This window comes from Carassius carassius, chromosome 31, assembly GCF_963082965.1.
Source record: "Carassius carassius chromosome 31, fCarCar2.1, whole genome shotgun sequence".
NCBI lineage: Eukaryota > Metazoa > Chordata > Actinopteri > Cypriniformes > Cyprinidae > Carassius > Carassius carassius.
The window spans coordinates 8,810,473-8,836,103 of record NC_081785.1 but is presented as its reverse complement, the minus strand read 5'-3'; the positions used below and the strand labels follow the sequence as shown (position 1 = coordinate 8,836,103).

At 35.6% G+C, this 25,631-nt stretch overlaps 1 protein-coding gene across 1 annotated transcript; it reads left to right on the top strand.

Annotated features, from left to right (window-relative positions):
- The first annotated feature begins 1,660 nt into the window (after window positions 1–1,660).
- LOC132111473 (V-type proton ATPase subunit B, brain isoform-like) lies at window positions 1,661–25,631 on the top strand. The gene is made up of 14 exons (XM_059518808.1): window positions 1,661–1,888; window positions 12,632–12,687; window positions 13,170–13,268; window positions 13,412–13,505; window positions 13,610–13,687; window positions 14,436–14,575; window positions 17,960–18,061; window positions 18,847–18,944; window positions 19,037–19,160; window positions 21,641–21,791; window positions 23,280–23,362; window positions 23,602–23,706; window positions 23,800–23,929; window positions 24,867–25,631. Exons 1-14 carry the CDS (start codon window positions 1,780–1,782, stop codon window positions 25,007–25,009), a joined length of 1,512 nt encoding a protein of 503 aa, XP_059374791.1. The 5' UTR covers window positions 1,661–1,779; the 3' UTR covers window positions 25,010–25,631.

The window sequence follows — 25,631 nt, the reverse complement described above, 5'->3', positions numbered from 1 at the left end:
CCTGTTTTCCACCGAGGCCATGCACCTGTGAGTCACACTATAGACAGATATTTTATGAATAATCTGTGTGATTCTGTAGTATTAGTGCCTTCTCCACAAAAAAATATAGTGATCGTTTACTTTTTATTTATTTCTCGATATCAGCCAGCTCTGAGATGAATCACATTAAAAAATAAAGCAAAATAAAAAAGGTCATATGGGTGAGCTCTTTTGCTGCCATTTGTGTTTCCATTGTCACGGTGAATTAGTATATTCTCTTAAGATTATATAACATAACTCATCACTAGGAATTTGGGAGTTAAACCATTTTAAAAAGAATTTTAAAAAGTATTTATTATGCATGTCATCACTTAAAAATCTCATTTTATCATAGGTATGTTTTGATCATCTTGATAATTTGTACTTGTGAAATTCTATTGTCTTTGGCAAGAAGTTGCCATTTGTGTTCTCTCAACAACAAAGTACCATGTTTTATGTGTGTGCTCAATGTATAAAATGTTAAGATGTATTTTTCATTAAAGCATGCCGTGAATCAGAATATCTATTTTTGTGTTCCACAGAAGAAAGAAAGTCAGATTTTGAATGACATGGGGATGAATAAGTAATGACAGAAGTTTTATTTGTGAATTGGTGAATCTCTGAATATTTTAATAATAAAGAACATTTCAAATCAATTTAACATAAAAAGTAAGAACCTTTTAAAAACTGTATTTCAATGCTCAAGCCTTAATTAACACTGTGCTGCTATTTCATAAGCAGGGCCCTCACCTCAGTAAAATAAGGTGCCTTCCGATTCATTTATTCTCTTATTCATTTACAGTGCCTATAAAAAATATTCACCACATTTAAGTTTTATTGTTTTACAACACTGAATAGGATTTAATTAGACTTTTTTGACACTGATCAACAGAATAATATTTATTCATGTCAAAGGGATTTCCTTTTTACAAATTAGTGCAAATGTATTACATGTTTTAAACATAAAATAAAAATGTTCCTACACAGTGTATTCATCAGTATTTAAATGCACGTTTGTTAACAATTATAGCCTTGAGTCTGTTAGGTTAACTATTAATGTGACTTCTAAAACCAAGTGACTGTACCAGTGATGATTAAGGGGGTGAATACCAATTAAATTATTTATTTTAATTTCACATTTTTTATTATTTTAGATAATTATAAAGAGACATCTTGGCATTAAAAAAGTATTTTCCCTCAGTGTCAACAAGTCCACTGTGATAAAGCTTATATGGTTGTGTGTGTGTGTGTGTGTGTGTGTGTGTGTGTGTGTGTGTGTGTGTGTGTGTGTGTGTGTGTGTGTGTGTGTGTGTGTGTGTGTGTGTGTGTGTGTGTGTGTGTGTGAGCCATAGGTGTGAGCGTGTGAATAATGAAGTCAATAGGTGGAACAGGCAAAAATCTAGAATTATAAAATTCTTACAACTTAAACATCTTAATATCTAATAACTGGCTACTTTTCATGTTACAACGTAGGATTTATGTTTAAAAAATAATAAAAACAACAATAATAAAATGGGGCACGAAAGGGTAAATTATTGGAAACTGTGCTTTTTTCCTTTTAATACAATAACACAATACACAATAACTCACGAACGCGCTTGTACGAGAGGGTCAGGGGCGAGACGCGCACGGTTTTTACGTGAGCGTGCACGAGTTCTACTTCCTGACCACGGTTGTCATATGACTTGGCCTGTTCATACGCACTCAGCGCAGACCAGTTTACACTTAGACAGTTTAATTTAATTAAGCAAAATAATAACGATGTCTACATTAGTAGCGAATCGTCCCGTGGATCTGAACGGCCCTGAAGCAGCGGCGCGGCAGCACGCTCAAGCCGTGGTCAGGAACTACATCTCCCAGCCCAGATTGAGTGAGTGGCGTTCACTTTTTTATTCATACAGCTAATAGCAGCAACACATCTGGCGTTTCTCATGTTTTATTCTCTTTAGTGCTCTTTAATATGCTTTTTGCATTTGATCGAGGTTAACCACCAGAAGGATAGAGCTTATCTATTGCTAGTGTTGTGTCATATTGGAGTCAAAGTAGCACAGCTGTCATGCTAACACTAGCTTGAGCGGTTTATAGTAACGTTAATCGATCACCACCTTTGCCTAAAAAAATAAAATAATTTCTTGACCGGTAATTGTGTAAATAAACAAAATGAATGTTGTATTTAAGCTAATTTTAATGAAAAAAATGGAATAACCTTTGGTGTCTTTGAAGGTCTAAGCAAGTGTAAACATGCTAGCTAGCCAAGCAGGACTAAATCTCGTTATTTATAGGCAGGTCGCTTAATCTGACCTGAAATCGAAAAACTACAATACATCCTATATTTGTTGTTGTTATATATTTATTTGGGTTGGTATTTAACTGTGGTACATGAGTTTTTGAAGGCTCCATCTGTGAATGGTTTATTGAGCTTCATAAGTTAAATGCTGATAATGTGATATATGTATTTTGTATATGCAGTTTAGGTGTGTATTTGGTAATCGGAATGGATGTTTTAATGATTTTGTTTTAGATTCTCACGCAATAGCTAATGCACACAGAGAGATGGAGTGATGATCCCTCTCATGTGACATTATCACGTGACACCCAGCCGCGCTGCTGAATAATGTGCAATGAGGAACCTTCAGCTCCCCTCAAATCATGTGACTTTTTTGTAACAGAAAAAGTTACATCTGTTTCTTTTAATAAGGCTGATTGAAAGCCCTTGTTGCAGAGGTGTAGTCATTTTAAATGTTTATTCATAATCTTTCAAATGCTGCAAAGGAGTTTGCTGTTCTGCATATTTTCCTCTGGAATAATGTTAGTATATTTCAACTACCAGGTTGCAGAATAGTGCTTATCATAATGATTCTGTCTGGAAGTTAATTAACAAATATACTTGAGAGTATTGGTTTGCCAGGCTCTAATTTTACTGTGTGAATTTTACTGTCCATTCTGGAGCATTTGATTGGACAAAGTGGTGTACAGTATGAGTCGTCAGTTTTTCTGTAGGGGCCCCTGTGCTGTATATTGTAAGTGTGTGTATACTAAAAGTGTACTTTGACAATGTTTAGGATTTGAGTGTCATATAGACTGCTAATCTGAAATCTAATTTTATTTTTGAGGTCTGTAGTGCAGTGCAACATATGGTCAGTTTTGAACCAGGCACTAGCTATTACAAGGAAAAAAAACAGATTGATGCAATGGTTACCGAAATGGAGGAAGTAGACCCTAAGTATACTGTTTAGTGATTATGACCCAATTTTTGCATTCTATTGCAAAATTGTGTATTTTTCTTAATTCTTTTTTTGTTTTACACTGCTGTTCAAAAGTTGTGTGTTAGTACAGTTTTTTTTTTAAGAAGTCTCTTATGCTCACTACGATTGCAATTATTTGATCAAAAAACAGTAAAAAAAAAAAGTAATTCTGGAAGTGTACAATTTAGTTTTCTATTTTAATATATTTAATGTATTTTCAACAGCCATATATCCACTCTTTGTGACCCATGACCCTTCAAACATTATTCTATGCTGATTTGGTGCTCAAGTAACAGTTCCTGTTATTATCAGTTATATAACTTTTGATCATTTTAATAATTTAATACATCCTTGCTGAATAAACATTAATTTCTTTCAGAAGAAAAAAAAACTTCAAAATGCTAGTATACTGGTGTTGAGTTTGGAGGTAGAGATTGAGATTTTTCTGCGTTGTGGTTAAAGTAAGTGTATATTTTATGTATGGGGGAAGTAGGCATGCTATGAGACAAACACTCATAGGAGATATACTGATATGATCAATGATTGCTTTTTTCTATTTTATCTTTTATTGTAGGCCTAGCTGTAGTTTTTTTCCCCCTAATAACCTATATTTTATTCTCTCCATTTTTCTTGAAACCTCTCAATATCCTGCATTCAGCCTGCTGAAACATCAGATGACGCCACATAGTCATTACTGGCATCTGTTCGATAACCGAATTTGACTCTTGTGTATGATGTTTCAGCACTTGAGTAGTTAATTTTGTTTACCCCTTTAATGGAGAACCTTGCTAAAATTACAACTCTGGCATCTTTCTCTCATTTTTCCCCTTTCATGTGTATTATTGATGTTATTCACTGTAAATCTCGTTAATTTAGACCTCAAAACATACTGCGGAGCACAGGTAGCGTGTTTCTCTGTATATTTTTTTTTAAAGAGTGTCAAAGGAAAGCTCAGGCTAAAAGCCTCTTAGCAAACCAGGAAGAAAATAAATTACTTAATGGAAGAATTGAAGCCTTCCCTTCTGAAAGCCAAAGAAGATGCATGCGTAAAGACCCCCGATCTGAAACGCCTCTCAGCATACTGTTAAAAAAAAAAAAAAAGCCTCTCTAATGTAGGCATGATAGCAGCACCATTTTGTGCCTCATCAGTGGCAGAGTGCATGCTGATAGTGGGCTGTGATTGAAGGCAATGAAGACTGATGGGAAGGCAAACACACAGATCTGTACCCATGAGTCCTTGCAGTGCCTGATATGCCATCACAGTCGAGAGGCCGTGTCCGTGAGCGCAGGTCTGATTGGTCCTGCTTTGTTCTTAAAAAAGGCTGAAAAAACCCTGAAAGGACCTTCAAGTTTAAAACTTTTTTTTTTCCAAATGTAAAAACAAGACCATAATATTGAGGCCATTGAAAGGGCGCAGCAGCAGGAAGGTATTTTTGCATTTTGTTACGAAATGTTTGGTATGTAGAGAATGCAGATTTAGAGTATATCAAATATTTGCAATTTAATCAAATTTTTTTCCCCCACATAACTTTTTGTCATCGGCTGGTGTGTTTAAGTAATTTGTTAGCATGCTTGTGTCCAGTCAAATTTCAAAGATGCCTGTAGAAACAAACAAACAAAGTAAACGTACAGTGCATTCATCTTTTCTGTGGAAACAGAGGCCTTTTTTGTCTTAATCACGTCATTTGCAACAAAAGCAATTAACCCAGACTGTCTGTTCGCTTTGTTTTAATGCTGAATAGACGTTTAAATGTGCTGAAAAGACATTCAGCATGGTAATGGTATTTCTGTGAAGAAACAATTACCCGTAATGACATGGTTATAAACAAATCTTTCAGATGTCTCAGCCCTCCTTTATTTTATCCACTGTTTCCTGTTGCTAAACCTTTTGTCCGCCTGTAATTAATCAATTGTCGTGACAGTGAAAAAGAAAGCCCGCGGTGGGCGTTCGACTTCATATTGCCATCAAAGGAAAGTAAATGAAAGACGAGTATAGAATAGTTGACTTTCAAAAATAGTATCCAAGTATATACAATTATAGACTACTTAGATTTAAAAGGGGAAAAAGCCTTTTTATCCCATTATGCGCATCACATAAGACACACTGCTTTTTGTCCTTTTTGATCTATGGTTATGTTTTAAAAGCATATTGTATGTTTTAAAAAAAAATCATTGTGTTTTTAGTAAGCTTTGAATAAATAGATGCAATTTTAATTACAAAATTAATTTTATTTCTGCTATAATTTTCACATTTATGTACGATTTCAGCACAATTTACAGAAATCGTGCAAAAAAAAAAAAAAAAACAGATAGATGGAGGATGATGCAGGAAAAAACCTGACCAGAAGCACATTACAGAACATGCTAAATGTTACATAGTTACATAGTATGTGTGTTACACAATTAATTTTTAATTTTAATAAAATATTTCCTTTATTTATTTATAAATATGATCTAACCTAGTTACATCATACGTTACATGATATTTTTAATTATAATAATTTATTTATATATGATTCATTCATAATTTGTATAGAGGATAATGATTTATAGTCTTTAGTCTGTCCATCTTAAAACGCCTGATGAGTGTCTATGAATTGCCCTTCAATGTCTTATGCATTTAAAAAGAAAATGCATGAATCTTTTTTTTTGTTTTTTTTTTTTGCATGTACAGAAATAATAGAAGAATTAAAGGTGTTAAATACATAATTAACTCATGTCTAAAGTTTTGTGTGGCTATTTTTTTAGAAATCAAGATTTTGAGACAAGAAAGTTAGATTTGAAATATTTGGTTAATTCAGTCATCAAAGAGTACTCCATTCCCGTGGAGTTGAATATGAAATATGACAAACAGCGTAAACTTCCCTTGTCATAGGGGGCCCGCTTTGGACTTTTGTTATAGATCTGTTGCTAGGCAGCGTATGGGTGAAAACCCGCCTATCCCTGCAAATCACTCTCAAACTGTTGCAGTGACATTACGGCTGTTTCGATCTATTGTAACTGCACCACTTTGCCACCTCTCCTCGAGAGGCAGCAGGGTTAACCACCTGTCTCAGTTTAGCTGCACCCCTTCAGTCTGCATCCCGCCAGGACACACACACAGATTACAGCTCTTCCCACCGTTCCCCCCTCATACAGGCACACATACATACAGTCGTCTGATTACACACGACCCAATCAGTACATGCATGTGGGGAGTCCTCCGTTACAGCCTCTGCCTCTACCTGTGGGGTTAAAAGCATTCCTGTTTGATGGGGGTGTCATCACTGTGGAGGTCTTTGTTAGGACAGATGAACAGCCATAATTGTGCGTGTATGTACATGTCCGTCTTTATCAGACTATCTGTGTGTTGCATGCAGGACTTGCTTTTGGGGGGGGGTTGGTAGCTTTAGTAGTTTTGATAATATGTCAAGTTAATTTCTTTTCTCATTTAATCCTAATGTTGCGTCATTCCAAACGTAGCTTCAGACTCAATGCATCTCTGAAATGTCTCTTGAAAAGGGCATTACATTATTTTCAATAACAGAAAATTTGTTTATTTTATAATTTAACATTTAATTGATACTTTTTTATTTTAAAATGTGTAATTAATTATCACATTGACTATTTTCTGGCCTTTTTTTATTTCAGCGACTTTTCAGTTCATAATCACACAGTAAAACTCTTTGCTGGGGAATTGTTCAAATTTAATTAGCTAGCACTTTTTTTGGTATTTAAGGAGGCTATATAAATATGTTAGTGTGTGAAATCATGAAGGCCATCTCCAGTTTGTCATCAATATTTTATGCATGCAAAATGATCATCTTTCAATACAAATTTTGCTTAGTTTATTTTGATACGTAGTCCACTAAATTCAAAACCTGCCCTTCTGAGTCTGAAGCACATTGTGCTGTCAGTGCCGTAATTGGATTCCCTCTGTTAGCATTGAAGTCCAAGAGAATACCATCAAGGTCCCCTGTGAGCGCTGATTCTTTCATACATCTATCTATCGGTCATCCAGTGTTTCTCTTTTTTCCTAAAAGCATTTTATTGTGTCCCCCCAATTTTTACATTTGTTCAGTGCTCATCGTATTTCTGAATAGATGTAAAACTGAGTTCAGAATCCAGCAGCTATTATAGGTATTTATAGGGCTGCGGCCCCAATTATTTTCACAAAAATATAGATTTATTTATTTATTTTTCACAGAAATGCGCTAATGTGCGTTTAATCAAAAACACACTACTACGTTTAGTGACATTTATGTTTGCGACGACTGGTCAGTTGAACATTGTCCGTACTTGCAGAATAACTGCGTAGTTTTGTAGTGTTTTGGCAGGTGGTTCAGTTAATTTTGTCATTGAACTTTTTTTCATCTATACAGCTTAAACAGTCTGTTCATTATTCTCTCAATCAGAATGTAGATGTGTCATATCAAGCCAGAGTCTCCAAATTATGAATCCGAGTTATGAAGCCATTGCCAACCGGTTCGATAATTAGATTTTGCTGCAAAATCCACTTTGGTGTCTTCAGAACAATTTTGCTTTCCTTAGAATTTCTTAAGGAAAAATAGTTGTACAATTAAACCCCAGTCTTCATTTTAAACCCTGACTGTTCCTTATGCTTTCGTAGATTGTCCATGGAAGGATACGGACATTTGTCCCCTCCAACACTTTTGCAGCTATAACACACAATGTCTCAGAATTCATTATCAAGTGATATGTTGGTTAAGTTTAGAGGGTGTCATCATGGCGGAATTGTGTGAGCCTTGTTTGTCTGTTTAATGACAGTTGCATTTGTGTCTATCTGATCCCAAACATGGGGCAATTAGCGCTCTCTTTTATTACGTCTTATGGGAAACCACTGTGGGGATGAAAAAAAGAAGAAGCACAGGAGGATGTGCATGAATGAGACAAGCCTGCCACCTTTGCCTGAGCTTTTGTATCGTTAATTCAGTTTCAGTGCAATGCTACTAGCCCCCCCAAAAAAACGCCTGTACCACCGTACCCCCTACCCCTCACCGTCAGCGCTTCTCTTTCACAGCAGAGATGGAAATGTGTTGGAATGCTCCATGCCTCCTTTCAGCACCACTTGAATGGGCCCTTTAGTATTTCACACCAAGGTGTCCTTCAGGGCGCGGGGTCAGGCTACCAAAACAGATTCTACTGTCGGATTAGAACCAATTAACATCTCGGCACACAAAAGGGCCTGGCAGCTCCATAGGCCTCATGTTGACCCGCTCTGGTGTTGCATGCCTAGCCCTCGGACCAACACACTCAAACTCAAGTGTCCTGGGAGGGGTGGGGGAAGTTTTTCAAGCCTAATGGGAAATGTTGCTACTTCACACCATGTGAATGTATAGCCATTTTTTAATCTTTATTTTACATGGCCTCTTATGAGGCACTGAGTCCTATGTGTGTGGAGTTGAAGTGGGCCGCCATCTTCATCACAGAGCTGGAAGGCGATTGGCTCATGGTTCGACAGGGTCGTTTCGTCACCCCCTATTTTTTTGTATTATTTTTGTTTTGCTTATGATCAGATTTTTCATACACTGTATTTGTACATCTTGTTTTGTTCATTTATAACAGCATATTGAGGTGCATGTTAATTTTTGCTTCCATTATTTGACTAAAAAACAAGCGGCGTCCTGTTTTGGCAGAGCAAATTAGCACCTGCGTGCCTTCATTTAGCGTTTGTCTAATGTTGTGCACAATATCGGAGCATGTCATAAGCTGTTTGAGTAAAGATTTCAGCTTCTCACTGTTTCCATTAGCAGTTTGTGTTGTGTTCGAGAGACTTTTAAGGGGTTGATGTACAATTATATGGCTGCAATTTTCCAGCCTCATAATTATGATCACCTCTCAGTAAATAGACATATGTATCTCCTTTGAAACATATGGGCAATTTGTAGGGTAAGTGTAGCTATTAAATCCATTTTATAAGCACCTCCCGGTGAAGCACATACTGCAATTTGTCTGGGCAAAAAAGGACGGAGGGAAGGAAAAGCCATAATGTCTTGAAAAATGATGGAATTTGCAGGAAGCATGCATTTTAGGGAGTTTCGCGCATTTGCGGAACGTATTTTTTTGTGTGTGTTTTGAGAGAGCGAATATTCAGTGTTGGGGTGATTTAACTACTGTTTTTCTTTGACTGTAATTGCGACAATTATGAGACTCATTTATATAGGGATGACGTGTTGCTCAGGGAATCATCATAATGGGAGCTGAAGTCTTTCACCTGCTCATCTTTTTGTGTGGGATTTCTTATTTTATTAGACATATTGGAAGACAGCATATCATTTTTCTGTAACATCAGCAGTCTATAGTATTCATGGTAGAATAGAATTTTGGGACAGTACTTAAATGAAAATACTTCAATTGCAATATGATCCAAAATACTATATGTACAAAAAATATTTTTTATGAAAATCATTGTTTCCATATGTTTTATTATATATTATGTATTTCCATATGTTTTCAATGCATAAACTAAATTTTAAAGTGTGTTTTTTATTCAGGAACAGAGAATTAAATTAATTACAGGTTGCAGTAAAGACATTTATGTTACAAAATATATATATATTTTTAAATAAAGTCCTTCTGTTTATTGAAAAATCCTAATACAAAGTATCACGCTTTTCATAAAAATATCAAGTAGTTCAGATGTTTCCAAAATTGAAATGTTACTTGAACAGCAAATCGGCATTAAGTGGCCTTAACTACTGTGTACTTGCATTTAAATTAATCATTTGGTACAATGCACTTATTGTTTACATATGTTTTTACATTGTACTTATATTTTTAAAATACCTGCATGTAATTAAATCTGTAATTAATTTCTGTAATTACATTTATAATTACACTGACCCACCCGTAACACCTTAACTCATACCACCAAACCTGTCCCTAACATTACCCGTCTCCCACCTCAATAGCAGCAAAAGTGTTTTGCAATACAATATGAACACAATACGTACATTGTACTTATTTTTAATGTAAGTATTTAGTAAAGGTCACTTAATATCAAGTGGGACCAACGTTTTAATTGTATTTGAGGTCAAAACAATGCAACATGGGTGAGCATAAGAGACTTCTTTCAAAAATATTAAAAACAAACAAATGTCTGATCATAGTGTGTGTGTATATTTAACTCTTGCATGTATCACAACAAAAATATAAAGCCATAGTTAGCAAGGGGAAAAAAACTTAAGGATAGAACCATGTTTCTCTTTTTCACCCTTCCTTTTCTCCTCAGCCAGTAAGGAAAGTCACGATGTGCAGGTGTGTGTGTGTGTGTGTGAAACGGCAATAGTGCATTGACAAATGATTGTGCTGTCTGAAGCCTAATTAGTGGCATAGTGTCTGCTCCTCTGTGGGGCTACAGTGTTGGGCGTTAGAGACAGTCCATTCTCATTTCCTACTGCCTTTGATATTAGACTGCAGTCTTGCGGTGCACACAAAACCGACACACTGAGGCGTGATGGACTACCCAGAGCAGACAAAGCGGACTCTTCTCCATCTAGCGTGCACAATCTCTCTCTTTCACACATGTATACACACACGCTGAAACAAAGTGAAAGGACATACACCAAATTCGCTCCTGTGACAGGACGGCTAATGTTTTCCCATGCAAAGTAAAAGGCCAAAGTACGAGATCACACCCTCTGCTGCTAATGACAGCCCACCCTGAGCATGCACCTGCAGCCTGGACCAAAAACACTGTCTGGCTTTCCATAAAAATACTTAATAGTTCATTTAAATAGCACTTATTATATTGAGGAAATGAGAAAATCAAGTTTTATTTTTTGCTTCTGCATGATTAGATTGGATGGAAAAGAAGGTATTGTGACATGTTGCAGGTCAGATTCGAACCTTTCTCATCTATGAGCACCACAGCTCTGGTTTTTAGGAAGGTTTCTGAAGGATCATGTCACACTGAAGACTGGAAATAATGACCAAATTACCAAAAACACTTGGTGTCTTTTTATAAAAATGCGAGTTCCTTTAAAAAGCACTTATTATATTAAGGAAATTATATATATATATATATATAATTATATATATATATATATATATATATATATATATATATATATTTATTTATTTTATTTTTTTCTTGCTTTGACATAATTAGTTAATTAATTGAAAGATTGGACAGAAATTAAGGTAATGTGACTGGTTGCAGGTCAGACTTGAACCTTCCTCACCCAGATGAACACCACAGCTATGACGATTAGCAATTTCTCTCTCTCAAGTCTGATGTTTCTGTTATATTTTGGGCATACTATGCTTGCTTTCTGAGTCATTGTTTAAGGAGGGATTCAGGAATCACATGAGCCCCAGTTATGATGTGGGGAAAAAGTGTCATCTTAAAGAGATAGTCCACTCCAAAATGAAAATTCTCATCATTTAGTCAGCCTCATGTTATTCCAAATGTATATGTATTCCTTTCTTCTGCTGAATACAAAAGACGATATTTTGAAGAATGTCTTATGATCAAACAGTTTCAGTTCCCACTGTCCATTCAGTGTAGGTCAATGGGAACCAAAACTGTTTAGTTGCCATCGCTCTTCAGAATATCTTCTTTAATGTTCAACAGAAGAACGAAAGTCATACAGGTTTGAAACGACATGAAGGTGAGTAAATAAATGATGACTTCTGGATGGACTGTCCTTTCAAAGTGACATCTGTGCCCCACTCTCCCTGGCCTGTTAAATGAATGTAATTGTTTATATAGGCTATATGAGACTTTTTGGGCACCTGGAACCATCATAAATTACCATAGTCTGAGCCACGTAATTGTCCCCCATGGAACGGTGTAAGATGTCGTCCCCCATCTTGACATCTGCTGAAAAAGCCACCTTGAACGTGCTAACAGTATTCTTCTAGTCCTGACATTTGGACATGGAAATTTATGAAAGCCATTTAGAATGCTCCAGTAAAGGTCACTGTGTACAATTAGATGCACAGGTGTCAAGAGAAAGAGTCCTCATTTCCATGTGATTGTGGGCTTTTGTAGCAAATTTCATGCACTTTTTTGGTAATAGCTATTGCTTACAGTTGGTATATGCATTTGTGTGTGTGTGTGTGTGTGTGTGTGTGTGTGTGTGTGTGTGTGTGTGTGTGTGTGTGCGCGTGCGCGCCTGGACTCACGCCTGTCAAAAAGACATGCAGCAACGTAGAATCAATAAAGTTCCCCATATGTCTGTTTAGTAATTGTTTGTTTGCTATTCAGGGGCATTTCAAATGGTCAAATAAAAATGCAAATTGAAGGTTAAGGAATATTAATTTTCAGATATTATATGGCTTCCTTTTGCAGGCAGTAAAAAGTCAGAAAAAAAATCTTTGTTGTATAAGTTTTTTACATGTTGTGTTGTTTTTTTCATCCTCAGCCTACTCTACTGTTTCTGGTGTAAATGGGCCACTGGTTATTTTGGACAATGTCAAAGTAAGTACTTTTTCACTATTTACAAAAACTAAAGTATTTCAAAATATGCGAGTTGTAAACTTGCATTATTTAAAGTGACAGTGTTTTTTTTTTGTTTTTTTTACATATCAATGAAATTTAAATAATTTTATAGTTAAACTTCTGAACATTATATTTTGTATTTTATATATATATATATATATATATATATATATATATATATATATATATATATATGGGAATATATATATTTAAGGGTCTTTTATGTTTAAGCAATAACATACAGTTAAAATTTATTTGGTCAGAACTAGTTATGTTGTGAAATTTTATTAAAATGTAAAAATATATATTTTTAATGTCACTTACTTCTGTTATGGTACAGCTGAATTTACTTTAAACTGTTAAGTGAAATTGACAAATTGACCCTGCATAATGAATCGACTTAAGATTGGTATTGTATATTGATCCTCATCTTAATTTCTGATTTTATCACGTTCCTCTAGTTTCCACGTTATGCAGAGATCGTGCATCTTACCCTACCTGATGGGACCAAGAGGAGTGGGCAGGTTCTGGAGGTCATTGGCACCAAGGCTGTCGTTCAGGCAAGTTTTCATTCAAAAGCATTTTCAGATGTTTGGCCAAATATAACTGTTCTCTCTAAAGATTTGTTAGAAATGAATATCTGCCATATCTAAGGCCAAGATCAGGTCATAACTGAAAAATATTTACATTTTGTGCCCATCAGGTGTTTGAAGGCACCTCAGGTATTGATGCTAAGAAGACTGCGTGTGAATTCACTGGTGACATCTTGCGCACACCTGTGTCTGAGGACATGCTTGGTAAGCATATTACTAATGCTCATTCAGCCTATGTATTGATAGTCTCAAAGTGTTTTCTACATAACCAATATGGATGTCATGAAAAACGTGTCATTTTATTTCAGGACGTGTTTTCAACGGGTCAGGTAAACCCATTGACCGGGGTCCTACTGTTCTGGCTGAGGACTATTTGGACATCATGGGTAAGAGATTTATTTATTTTCTTTCTTTTTTTTTACTTTATGTAACTTTTGCAGGAACACGTGTCTTCTTGAGAGGCACATAAATGATTGAACAATTCTGTGATATACAAAAAAAATTTTACTCTAGATTTTTGGTCCGTTTTAAATAAAAAATGATTACAAATTTTAGCTGATTTTAGATTTTTTAAGTTTAGGCTGCCACCAGCCATGTTAAATGTTCTTTGTCTTTGTTTGTGCGACGTGCACTCAGTTAGTCTGCAGCTTAGCTGAGAGGCCAGCATGCCAGAATATGTTCATAAATGCTTCAAATTCCTCCTTGTTGATATTTGAATTTTTTGAGATTTTTCTGTGCTTTTTAAGCCATTTACTGACCTCATGACCCTGATCTCTGCTAAACTGAAATGGCAAAGGTGACCTTTTCAGCTATCAAAGGTATACAATGGCGATTCAGGGCAACGTCTGAATGAGCTGAATGGATGAGAGGGGGTGTAATAAAAGGTTGATCAGGCCTCAAGGTCACACCACTCCAAATGGTGTGTAGCACTTTTAAATGCTTTAACGAGAAAACATTTTTCTAAAATATAAGCCTTTATCATTTATCATGGTCATTGTGGATAGTTTAGCCTAAAGAATTTTATTTTTTTTCCCAGCAGCCCTCTTTTCCTTCTTTAGAAATAGAAGTTGTACTTTGTACCAGATTTTTTTCCTGCTTAGGTGAGATCACTGTACTCTTTTTGACTCTTCTTAGGTCAGCCCATCAACCCTCAGTGTCGTATCTACCCCGAGGAAATGATCCAGACTGGCATCTCCGCTATTGATGCCATGAACAGCATCGCCCGTGGACAGAAGATCCCCATCTTTAGCGCTGCGGGGCTACCGCATAATGAGGTGTGTTTTTACAGCACAGCGAGTGCATTATACAGCATAAATTTTTGCTCTGCAGGTTGGCGTCCAATATGAAATTTTGTTTGGCTGATATAAAAAGATGGCAGGTAATTCCTGTGTTGAGTAAAAAAAAAAAAAATGTTTTTTTTTCTGAATGCTTTGATTAATAAAATAAACAGTGTTCATTTTTAACAGAAATCTTTTGTAACATTATAAATGTCTTTACTGTCACTTTTGGTCAATTACATTTAATTAATTAATTTATATTTTTAAAGCTTACCTCAATCTTTTGAAAGGTAGTGCATAACAAATTCCACAAAAATATTAAGCAGTAAAAACTGTTTTTTAAATTGATAATAATAATAATAATAAATTCTTAAACACTAATCAGCATATTAGAATGATTTCCGAAGCCTCACACAGTAAATAATTCATATTATAGTATAATCTATGGAGAAATTTAAAAAACACTACATAGTATTAAATCTGGCCTTGATTTTGAGATGAATGGTATTGGATAATTATTTTTCCTGGACAGTAAACTTCTTTATCACTAGCACACATTACCTGTACTTTTGTTTCAGTGCATGGTCACGTCACGTTAATCGATTCATCTTGTTTTTGCATTCAACTAGTCGATTAAAACCGATTTTAAATTGAAATGCACTGCAGAAATGTGTCTTTATACCCAATTCATGAACAGATGATACAATGCCGGCCCTGCTGCTTGCCAGTGTGTTTAAATAATTTGAATAAAACCTAGAGGGATTTATTTAAATTCCCTCTTTTGAGGTGTTGTGATCAAATGTAGTGCTTTATTGTGCAGCAGTGAGGCAGCCACAGTGCCTTTTTCTGTATTATGCTTGCAAGTGAGACAAGGCTGTGTGATTAACGTTAATTTGAGAGGGATCTGTGATTGATTTCACCCTGTGGTATTTCTGTGGAAACAGTGAGGTGGGTCAGAGTTCATTTCATCACATTCTCCTCTCATGTGAATGCGGGAGGAAACGTTATGATTTCGAGAGCTCTAGAGTAAGCAAACAAAACCAACCACTTAGTACTGATCAATACATCCAGTACGTGCTTTAGGTCAGCTGGTTTGTTTAGTTCCAACATGAGTATGCTGTCCTGGCTGAACTTAATAATATTAAGAACCATAAATGATTCTTGAAATCTAAATTGGTTGCTCAAACTTTAAAAGGACAGAGCAGGGGTCATAAATGATTTCTTTGCTACCAACTCTTTATCGCATGAGTTATGGAGAGGAATACACACGTAAGTAGGTATATAATGTTCAAGTCAAATTACAGGGACTTTCTATGTATACAACACAACTTAGTTCATTATTATAAAGAAGATGTTTGCGTTTTAGTCATTTCTGTCCCAGAGATCATAAATAGGCTATTATAGTTGGTTATTCCCTCCAGCTATGACTGTAAGTGAGTGTAACTGACTGTAAGTCAGGCTGGAAAATGAATGTAATAACCCACGACATGAGCTGTTAAGGATATAAGTAGGCTGTCTTGAATTGTAGGAAGTGTAGGAAGGTCAATTATGTCTACCATTTTTGTCACTAGTTTACTAGTCCCCAGAGTCTGGTTGACTCTCATAACTATAATTAATTTTGTGTTAAGTATGTTTTGTGAAGTAGTTCTTAGTGATTCAAGGTTAAATAATTTTTAAACCTCACTGCCATTGTTTCAGCCTCAGTTTTGGTTCAGTCTTTGCAAACAGTTTCCACCTTCAGTCAAGTGCCTCCAACATTCAAAGACATGTACATTTCAGTTATGAACAGATGATCCATAATCATTTTCAAATATTTAGAAAACATTACATCTAAAAAGCATATCTTCATTTAAAGTATTTTATTTTTTGCTAAACAATTTTTTATTATATATATACATATATACACCAAGACCAAGAGTAATTCTGCTTTTGCGCTGCTAATTGAGAAGTATACAGTGTTAAAGTGTTCTGCTAGAATGTTGAAGTGAGTTAAGGAACAGAATTACAATCGCTTCAAGAGTTAACAGTTAACACAATTACAAGTGTGAAAAGTACAGTACATCTGTTATGTTCAGATCTGTTCCATGTCTGAAGAAACCTGTTCCAGGGTCTTAAGGAGTGAATCATCAAGGAAGAGAGAGTACTGAATTCTGTCATTGCAATAAGAAAAACAGGCAGGGGCGCTGCACAAGATCCCGGGCCCTATGCATAGGCAGTCCTAATGGGCCCCCCTCCCATTGAAAATATATATTCCAGACTTTTCAAGGGCCCTCTCTTCCTTTGGGGCCCTGGTAATCAGTACTGGTTTTACCTCCATTCCGACGCCCCTGAGAACAGGACAGTAGTTAATGAATCGGATTAAATTGAGGAAAAAATTTACCGTTTTCAGTATATAGACTTTGAAAAGACCATAAAGCTCTAGTGATTGTCAGTTGTGAAAATATATGATCAAAGGCCAAGGTTGAATGGTGTGAACTTCCAACAGCCCAAGTGTAAAGTGGGTTTCAGTGTCTCACTAATGAAGCTGCTGTACTGTGATATAAAAGTCATGGGGTCACAGCCGGCTTTATCCCCTCAGAGAAAACAGGTGTTCTGGGTCAGAGTTCAGTCAGTGGTCAGGCTGGATTAGACGTCCAGGACCATTATAGTAAGTGATAAGCGTGAAATTTCTCATGCTTGTGGTCTTAATCTCTTTGTTGCAAATACACACACACACACACATATTGTACATAAAAGAAATGGGCTGTGCACTCAAATTTGGTGTTCATTTTACCCCTATAGTGTGTTATGTTCAATATGCTAAACAGATTTTTTTTTTCTTATCAAACAAAATAATATTGGAGATTCAAAAATGTATTATACACTACCGTTCACAAGTTTGGCATCAGAATTATTATTATTTTTAAAATAAATTCATACTTTTGTGTCAGGAGAATGAATTAAATAAATCATAAGTGACAGTAAATGCATTTATAATTTTAGAAAACATTTCCATTTCAAATAATGCTGCTTGACCGTTTCTATTTTCTATTCATCAAAGGACTCCTCAGAGAACTGATCAGAGAACTCCACAAAGAACTCTACATGATAAAAATAAGAAATGTTTCTTGAGCACTAAATCAGCATATTAGAATGATTTCTGAAAGATGGCTAATGCCATCACAGAAATAAATGACTTTTTATACATTTTACTAATTGTAAAATACATTTTACAAACACGGTGTTTTTACCATGTCTTTGATCAAATAAATGCAGCCTTGGTGAGTGCAAGGAACGTTTTTCAAAAACATTTAAACTTACCCGACCCCTTACGTTTTTTTTTTTTTTATCAAATTGTACAACTCTAACTTTTTTTTTGGTTTTGTGCTTTTTGACTGGTAGATTGCTGCCCAGATCTGTCGTCAGGCTGGTTTGGTGCAGAAATCGAAAGATGTGATGGACTACAGTGCAGACAACTTCGCCATTGTCTTTGCTGCTATGGGGGTGAGTGGTTTTCTGTCTCTTTATCTGTGCCAATTTCCAAGTATATGTTTTTGTTTTATTTTATTTTTATACCATGGCCAAAGGCTTGTTTTACTTGAGGTTTCTTGTGTGTTCATTTTCTTTACAACAGTAAATCCTGTTTTACAGCTAGGTGTCTATGCATGGGTCAACTGTTTGCATGACTTTCAGGATGCGTGTGTAAAATGATCCTCTTAGGGGACAGAATGTAAAATTGTGTCTGTTTTGTGTGAGTGGGTGAATGTTGGTCCTCATAGGTGGCTTAATCCTGCTCTTCAACACCACCTTAACCTTCTGTCCTCACCTGTCAGCTTCCTCTCCAAACCTTTGTTATTGTCACCTGAGTGGCTGCGGTCTGTCCTCTCAGACGGGTATTACCTGTGTCAGGTGTCAGGTTCACCTGTGTATTCATGTGTGAATGGCTTCCATTAACCTGTGCTTGAAATGTCACTGACCCAGCCTTGTGTCCTGTGGCCAACGGGCTCCTGGTGCAGACTAATGCATTCACTTTTGACGCCCTGTAACTCTATATCTTGATTTCATGTGCCGGGTGGTCAAAATGCTAAGTGAGGATAAAGGATTTTCCTTTAGCAAGAAATGTACTTCAAGAGGTCATTTTGAACTGAATTGTGGAGATTTTGGTTGAATAATGAACAAGAAAGTACCTGACATTGTTGGTTCTTTAGAGTCTGGTGGAACAGGAAGTGAAGGTCTTACTCTGGATTTGTTTGGCTTTTTACATGTTTGTTTGTTTGTTTGAATCCCAGGTCAACATGGAGACTGCACGTTTCTTCAAGTCCGACTTTGAGGAGAACGGTTCTATGGACAACGTGTGCTTGTTCTTGAACCTGGCCAACGATCCTACGTGAGAATTCATTTAAATGACCTCTTATGTAATGCAATTTGTATATTGTGTATAACATTGATTATTTTATTCTTTTGAATTGTTCTGCACAGCATTGAACGCATCATCACCCCACGTCTGGCTTTGACCACTGCGGAGTATCTAGCTTATCAGTGTGAGAAGCACGTGTTGGTCATCCTTACGGACATGAGTTCCTATGCAGAGGCTCTGAGAGAGGTGAGGATGATATCATATCCATAAAATTAATTTTCCTCATAATTGATATCAGAAGCAAGGTCCATTAAAATACAAGAGCCTCAGATTTTTGAGAGAAGTAGATTTTAATTAACTTCCATAAAAAACTAAATAAAAAATATTGTTGCTAAAAAGTACTAAAATATATATGTAATTTGTAAATGTTATATATAATATAATATAATAATAAAAATAAAAAAAATCAGAGAAGAATAAAATAATAAACCTACTTTTTTTCCGTATTACAAAAATGCATGGTGATCACTTAGGTGGTTGTTTTTTTTTTTTTTTTTTTAAGATTTTTACTTTAGACACTGAAGACTGTTAAGTCTGCTGAAAATTCAGCTTTGACATGACAGGAATAAGTTATATTTTAAAATGTATTCAAATAGATACAGTGATTTTAAACTGTAACTGTATATCATAATATTACTCTTTTCACTGCACTATCGGATCAAATAAAGGCAGCCTCGGTGAGCATAAAAGGCTTGGAATGTATTTTTGCTGGGATTAGGCTATATTGGTAAACGGACAAGCTACAGGAACTCACTCAATGCATTGTTTTAAGTATGTCTTTTATTTATATATTTATTAATTTATTTACTAAATCTTATGATAAATTCAGCCATTTCAACAAACATGGTTGAAGGTCTTCTTTACAGAGACATAATGCACTTCTATCTCATATAAATTGTTCATGTTGACACTCAAGGGAAAAGTAGGTTTTTCTATTAAATGCAAGGGCGAGCAAATCTCCAAACATTTTCTCTGCTTTGTGGTGATATTTCCAGAGCCCTGTTTCTACACATAGTGTTGTTCTCCATTTGAATTTCATGCCTGCTTAAACATAATTGACCTTGTCAAGTAAATAATCCTAGGTCACTTTATCTAGTCTCTATATCATTTTATATTTTCCTAGCCATCGTGCTACTGTGCACTTTTTAGGCTACATGCACAGCAAACACATTTATATTGCGTTATCATGTACCATATAAATAACAACCTTACTTAGCATCTCTCGACTCTGCTTAGCAAAATGAGTAGTTGACTGCATGTACAGGGCCATTTTTTTTATATCATATTCCAGCTGTTTGGGAGTCAAAAAACCGATATGACGGCTATGAAAAGCACAATCTCATGTAACAAACACTGTAAACCTCTCTTGACATTTGGAACAATGTTTGAGGCTGGAGCAATTCTCAGTGTTACGGTTAGTATCGTGTTTCCTGTGTGGCTTATGAAGAAGAGCCACTGTGTCCAATCATAATGAATGGATTTCAGCAAGTGTAAAAAATCGTGTTTTAAACAAAACCCAGTGTAAAATGTTATTGGTCACACACAAAACCATACACAGTAGAACAACATGCAGTGAATTGCTTTATATGATAAATTAAAAAAAAAATTACATCATTCTAATAAAACATTACTTCTAACAAAAAATTATGAAAAACTAAATGTTGCAAAATGTAGTTTTGGTAAAGAAAAAATCAAGGTGGATGTTGCTAATGATTCGTCGCACTGAATGAGTGAGGAATGAGTGATGAGTGTGTTGCATTAGAGACACTGAATACCATAAAGTGAGGTATTCTGCACATTTGAGTTAATTTATTAAGTCACAGTCCACATAACGGCAAAATAATATGAGTTGTATGGTAGTGTGCCATTCTAAACCTAGCTGTGGGACATTTTGACAGACAAACAGATTCACATATACTTCATTCCACTATGTTTCTCAGCCTTCTGAATATGTTTTATTTTCTAGCAGCATCTCCTTTATTCAACCCTAATGCCAATGATGATCATTTTTGTGCCACAAACATGTTTTGATGTCTAAATGTGTCAAACGCATAATTTTAAATAGTTAGCGTGCATGTGAAAGGACCTTTCATTTCTTCCTGTCTTTGTGCCGCTGTAACCTTGGGATACATTCAGCCCTGTCGAAGCTGCCTGCTTTGGCTCCTGCAATAGGCAGCCGCTTCCAAAGAGCGGCGGGAGCATTAACATTTAACTCCCTCTCCCATTCAGCCTGGTAAAGGTGAGGCTCAGAACAGTGTATGCACTTCTTTTAACCTTGGGAGAAGATCTGAGTGTATTTTCTGCTTATAAAAGTGCCTCGGTGTGCAGATGCAGAAGTAGAAAACAGATTAACATCATGTGACCGGCTTGAAATGACAGTCATTGATCGGTTGGTGTGGAGCAGATGTAACCGTTTAGTAGGGCTGACAAAAATCATAATTGTCGATTATTCCCTTGAAATTGTAAATGGGGTTTATTAATTACGATTATCACTATTTACATTGAATGATGTTTATGCTATTGTTTGAAGCAACTGCATGCCATGTAATTAAAAGCTGAAAACACTCAAGGGTTATGAGATGCTCCTGTGTAACTTCATACACACATCATACACAGAATTTAAATTGATATGATATGTTTTGTTTGTCTTATTTTTCTGGTTGTAGGTGTCTGCTGCCCGTGAAGAGGTGCCGGGTCGTCGTGGTTTCCCAGGTTACATGTACACTGATCTTGCTACAATCTACGAGCGAGCTGGAAGAGTGGAGGGCAGGAATGGATCAATCACCCAGATCCCCATTCTAACCATGCCTAATGATGGTACATGAACACACATCTATTTTCATAGAACACTGATTATTGACACTGTACCGTAAAGACATTTGATCAAATATTCAACTTCAGCATGTATCTCATCCTATTCTTTTAACCAGTTTGTTGAGAAGTGTGCTATAACTTCTCTATGAAACTTAGAATTCAGCCTGGTAAAGATAAATGTAAAGAAAATGTAAACAAATATTAAATCATTTAACATTTACTTAGTTACTAAATTATTTTATTTTTTTTCAGTTTAGTTATTTTTATTAATATTTTTTTTTTATTAAATGTATTTATAGTTGTTTAATTTAGTTTATTATTTATTTTAGTTAGGTGTATTTAGTTATCTCAGTTTAGTTATTTTAGTTTATATATGTATATAAAATGTAGTTTTTTTTGCTATTCAGTTATTTTGGTTATTTAGTTGTTTTATTTAGTTATTTCAGTTTAGTTATTTGTGGGGTTTTTTATATTTAATTATGAATTCTTTAGTTATTTATTCAGTTATTTGGTTAAGTTCAGTAATTTATTAAGATATATAATATTTTTATTTTTTATTCATTCATTTAATTTTTAATTTTAGTCATTTATTGAGATATATGTTGTTGTTGTTTTTTTTCAGTTGTTAGTTTAAGTAATTTATTTGGATATTTATTTAATTATTTAGCTTTATTCTAGTTACTTAGTTTGTTACAGTTCTTGTGTTAGTTTATTTATTAATTTAATATTTATATTTGTTAGTTCGTTTATTTTTATTTTTCAAATGAGGACATCCTGTAATCTTCCTTAAAGGTTTCGCAAGTTTTAGGTCACTTTTCAGTTTTGTCTCTAAAGTACAGCCAAGCACATTCACACATTCTTGCACACTTGATTGCTGGATAAAATGTATATGATTTAAATGAAGTTTCATTCGTTTTCTTCAGTGATGAAAGTGTCCTTTTGCCGTTAAAAACTTGCTAGTATGATTGTGGATTGTCAATGATATAAAATGTGCACTACTTATTTTGTGTTCAGGCCAGAGACAGCATCTGCGCACTCTTGGTGGCTTTGGTTACTATAGAAACGTCCCTGTGAAGGACCTGTGTGTGTTTCTGAATGGGTGCTCCCTATAATAGCAGCACCAGGAAACCTCCATCATTCTTCTTTCTTTGCCCTCTTATCTCGCTATATCTCTGTTCTGTCCAGAACACCACAAAATTACTATACCTTTTATTATCTTTAGATCAGGTCTGCAAATGAAATGGTCTAAAATTGCTATTAATAACAACTAATAAAAATCTTAATTTATGACTAGAATAACCAGTTTTGACTGCATAAAAATGCTACCAAGGGGCAGTCGTGGCCTAATGGATAGAGAGTCAGACTTGTGTGTTGTTCACTACTGTGTGTGCACACTTGGATGGGTTAAATGCAGATCACACATTCTGAGTATGGGTCACCATACTTGGGCATGCATCACTTCACAATTAAAATTTATGCCCCCATTTACAGATATCACCCATCCAATCCCTGATCTGACGGGATACATCACAGAGGGACAGGTGTATGTTGACAGACAACTGCACAACAGACAGGTGAGAAGTTTGACCAGTCACAACAGTTGAAAAGCTTTGTGTGATTAGAAAATTGGTTAGATGTACATAGTCCTCTGCAAAAGTACAGTAGGACTCATTAATGTGCTTCATACACATGAAATCATTATCAATATTTAATCATTCATCTTTAAGGTGAACTTTTTCAAAGTTACAATACAGTTTTTTATTTTATTTTCATAACCAGACTCTTCATTGTTCTTATTTTTTTCGACTTAAAGATCTATCCTCCCATCAACGTACTGCCATCTCTCTCTCGTTTGATGAAATCTGCTATCGGAGAGGGCATGACCCGCAAAGATCATGCTGATGTCTCTAACCAGCTGGTAAATAAGTTGTGCAATGTTCATAAAAAAGTTGGCCATTTAATTGTGATTTTTCAGGTTAATTCTCCTTCTGTTTTTCTCTTAATCCCATAGTATGCATGTTATGCTATTGGTAAAGATGTTCAGGCTATGAAGGCTGTTGTGGGTGAGGAAGCTTTGACCTCGGATGACCTGTTGTACCTGGAGTTCCTGCAGAAGTTCGAAAAGAATTTCATTGCTCAAGGTACAAACCCCTAGCATGCGATTTTCTGTACTGCATATGCTCATACACCTTAGATGGGTCTAAATTTGGCAGAAATGTTATAACTGCCATTTTAACCAGCCTTTAAGGGACCAGTTTTTGGAGATGTTGTTTTATTTTAAGCAGAGATTGCCACGCTAGAGCTTTTTTTTCAAGGTCTCTCAGCTGTGTGTGTATGCCAACACTATTAAGTTGTTTTATATTCTATACTGGAAACCACTATACAGCATCTATTTCTATCAGCCCCTGCTCTGTCATAAAGCTCTTTCACCTCAGTGAATATTCTTCTCAATGCTGTCACTCTTCAGTGTGGCACGAGGTGCAAAGCCCTCCGTCCCCATCAAACCCTTCACTTCACTTTAAAAAAAAATATGTGCTTATATCTTTTATATTGATCACAGCCCTATTTTTGGGATGAAATCTCTAATAATGTCATTTCTGTCTCATTACTGTCATTGGTAGAAAAGGACATTGTCTAAGTTCCACTGACACATGTTGGACTCCAACAATCTCAGTTATTGCTTCTATTTACAGAGAACAAAACATGCATTCACTCATCTTCCCATGAGTGCGGTACAGCCTGTGACATATGAGCGCACAATTATTTTATAAATTTATTTATTTTTGCCAATATAAGTCTATGGGAGTTTTAAGGTTTTTGATAGCCCCCTTTTGTTAATGCTTTTTAAGAAAACCGTAAGACTAATCATTTAGGTATAGCATACACAAGTCAGAACAGTCTGGCGCATACATTTTGTAACCGAATGAAATAATAGATATGTTTTGTTGGCCATGGCTCAAAGCTGATATAAGTCATTAGAGTATGTGACAAATGATTCAAAAGCTATGATACACATTAAATGCTTGAGTGTTATGTCATGTGGCTTTGAGGTTATGAGGTATGTGTCTATTTCTCTAGGTCCCTATGACAACAGAACCGTGTTTGAGACGCTGGACATCGGTTGGCAGTTGCTCCGAATCTTCCCTAAAGAAATGCTGAAGAGAATTCCTCAGAGCACACTGGCCGAATTCTACCCGAGAGAGTCCGCTGCCCGTCACTAAACCTCCTAAGACCACTACAGCTTCTGGAGGCCCGGGCTAAAGGTCACATGACCTTTCTCCCTCAGAAAACCTCATCCCTTGTGTCCACCTATACTCTGACAAGTGGTGTTTAGAATAACAGGACATAACTCTGGGATAATACACATTTAATATGCGTTTAAAAGGTTTCAGAAACATAGGTGACATTATCCCATGTGTTATTACCACCATAGATTATTCCATTGTCCCCCATTGTTGTGTTATACATGTTTGTGTGTGCTTTACTGTGTGGATAGAATATGTAATCGTGATTTGCTTTTGTTTCACTGTTTTGTTTTGGAGATGCATACTGTCCTGTCGTTCATTTCTTTTTTTCTTTGAGAATTTGTTTTTTGAGAGTTATTTCACTATCCGCAGCCTAAAGAGAATATTAAAAACATTTGAGCTCAAAGGGAAAAATTCAGGGCTTACTTGCACATCTATGTGATCTCTCACATCCTCCTCAATTCATCAATGCAACAAGTGCACAAACAAAGTCATATTTTGAAACATTCCCGTGCAATTCATGAGAATATTTGATTTACAAATTAATTTCTGGCCCTTCCCTTGAAAATAAACACTTTTATTTATTTTAATATCAAAA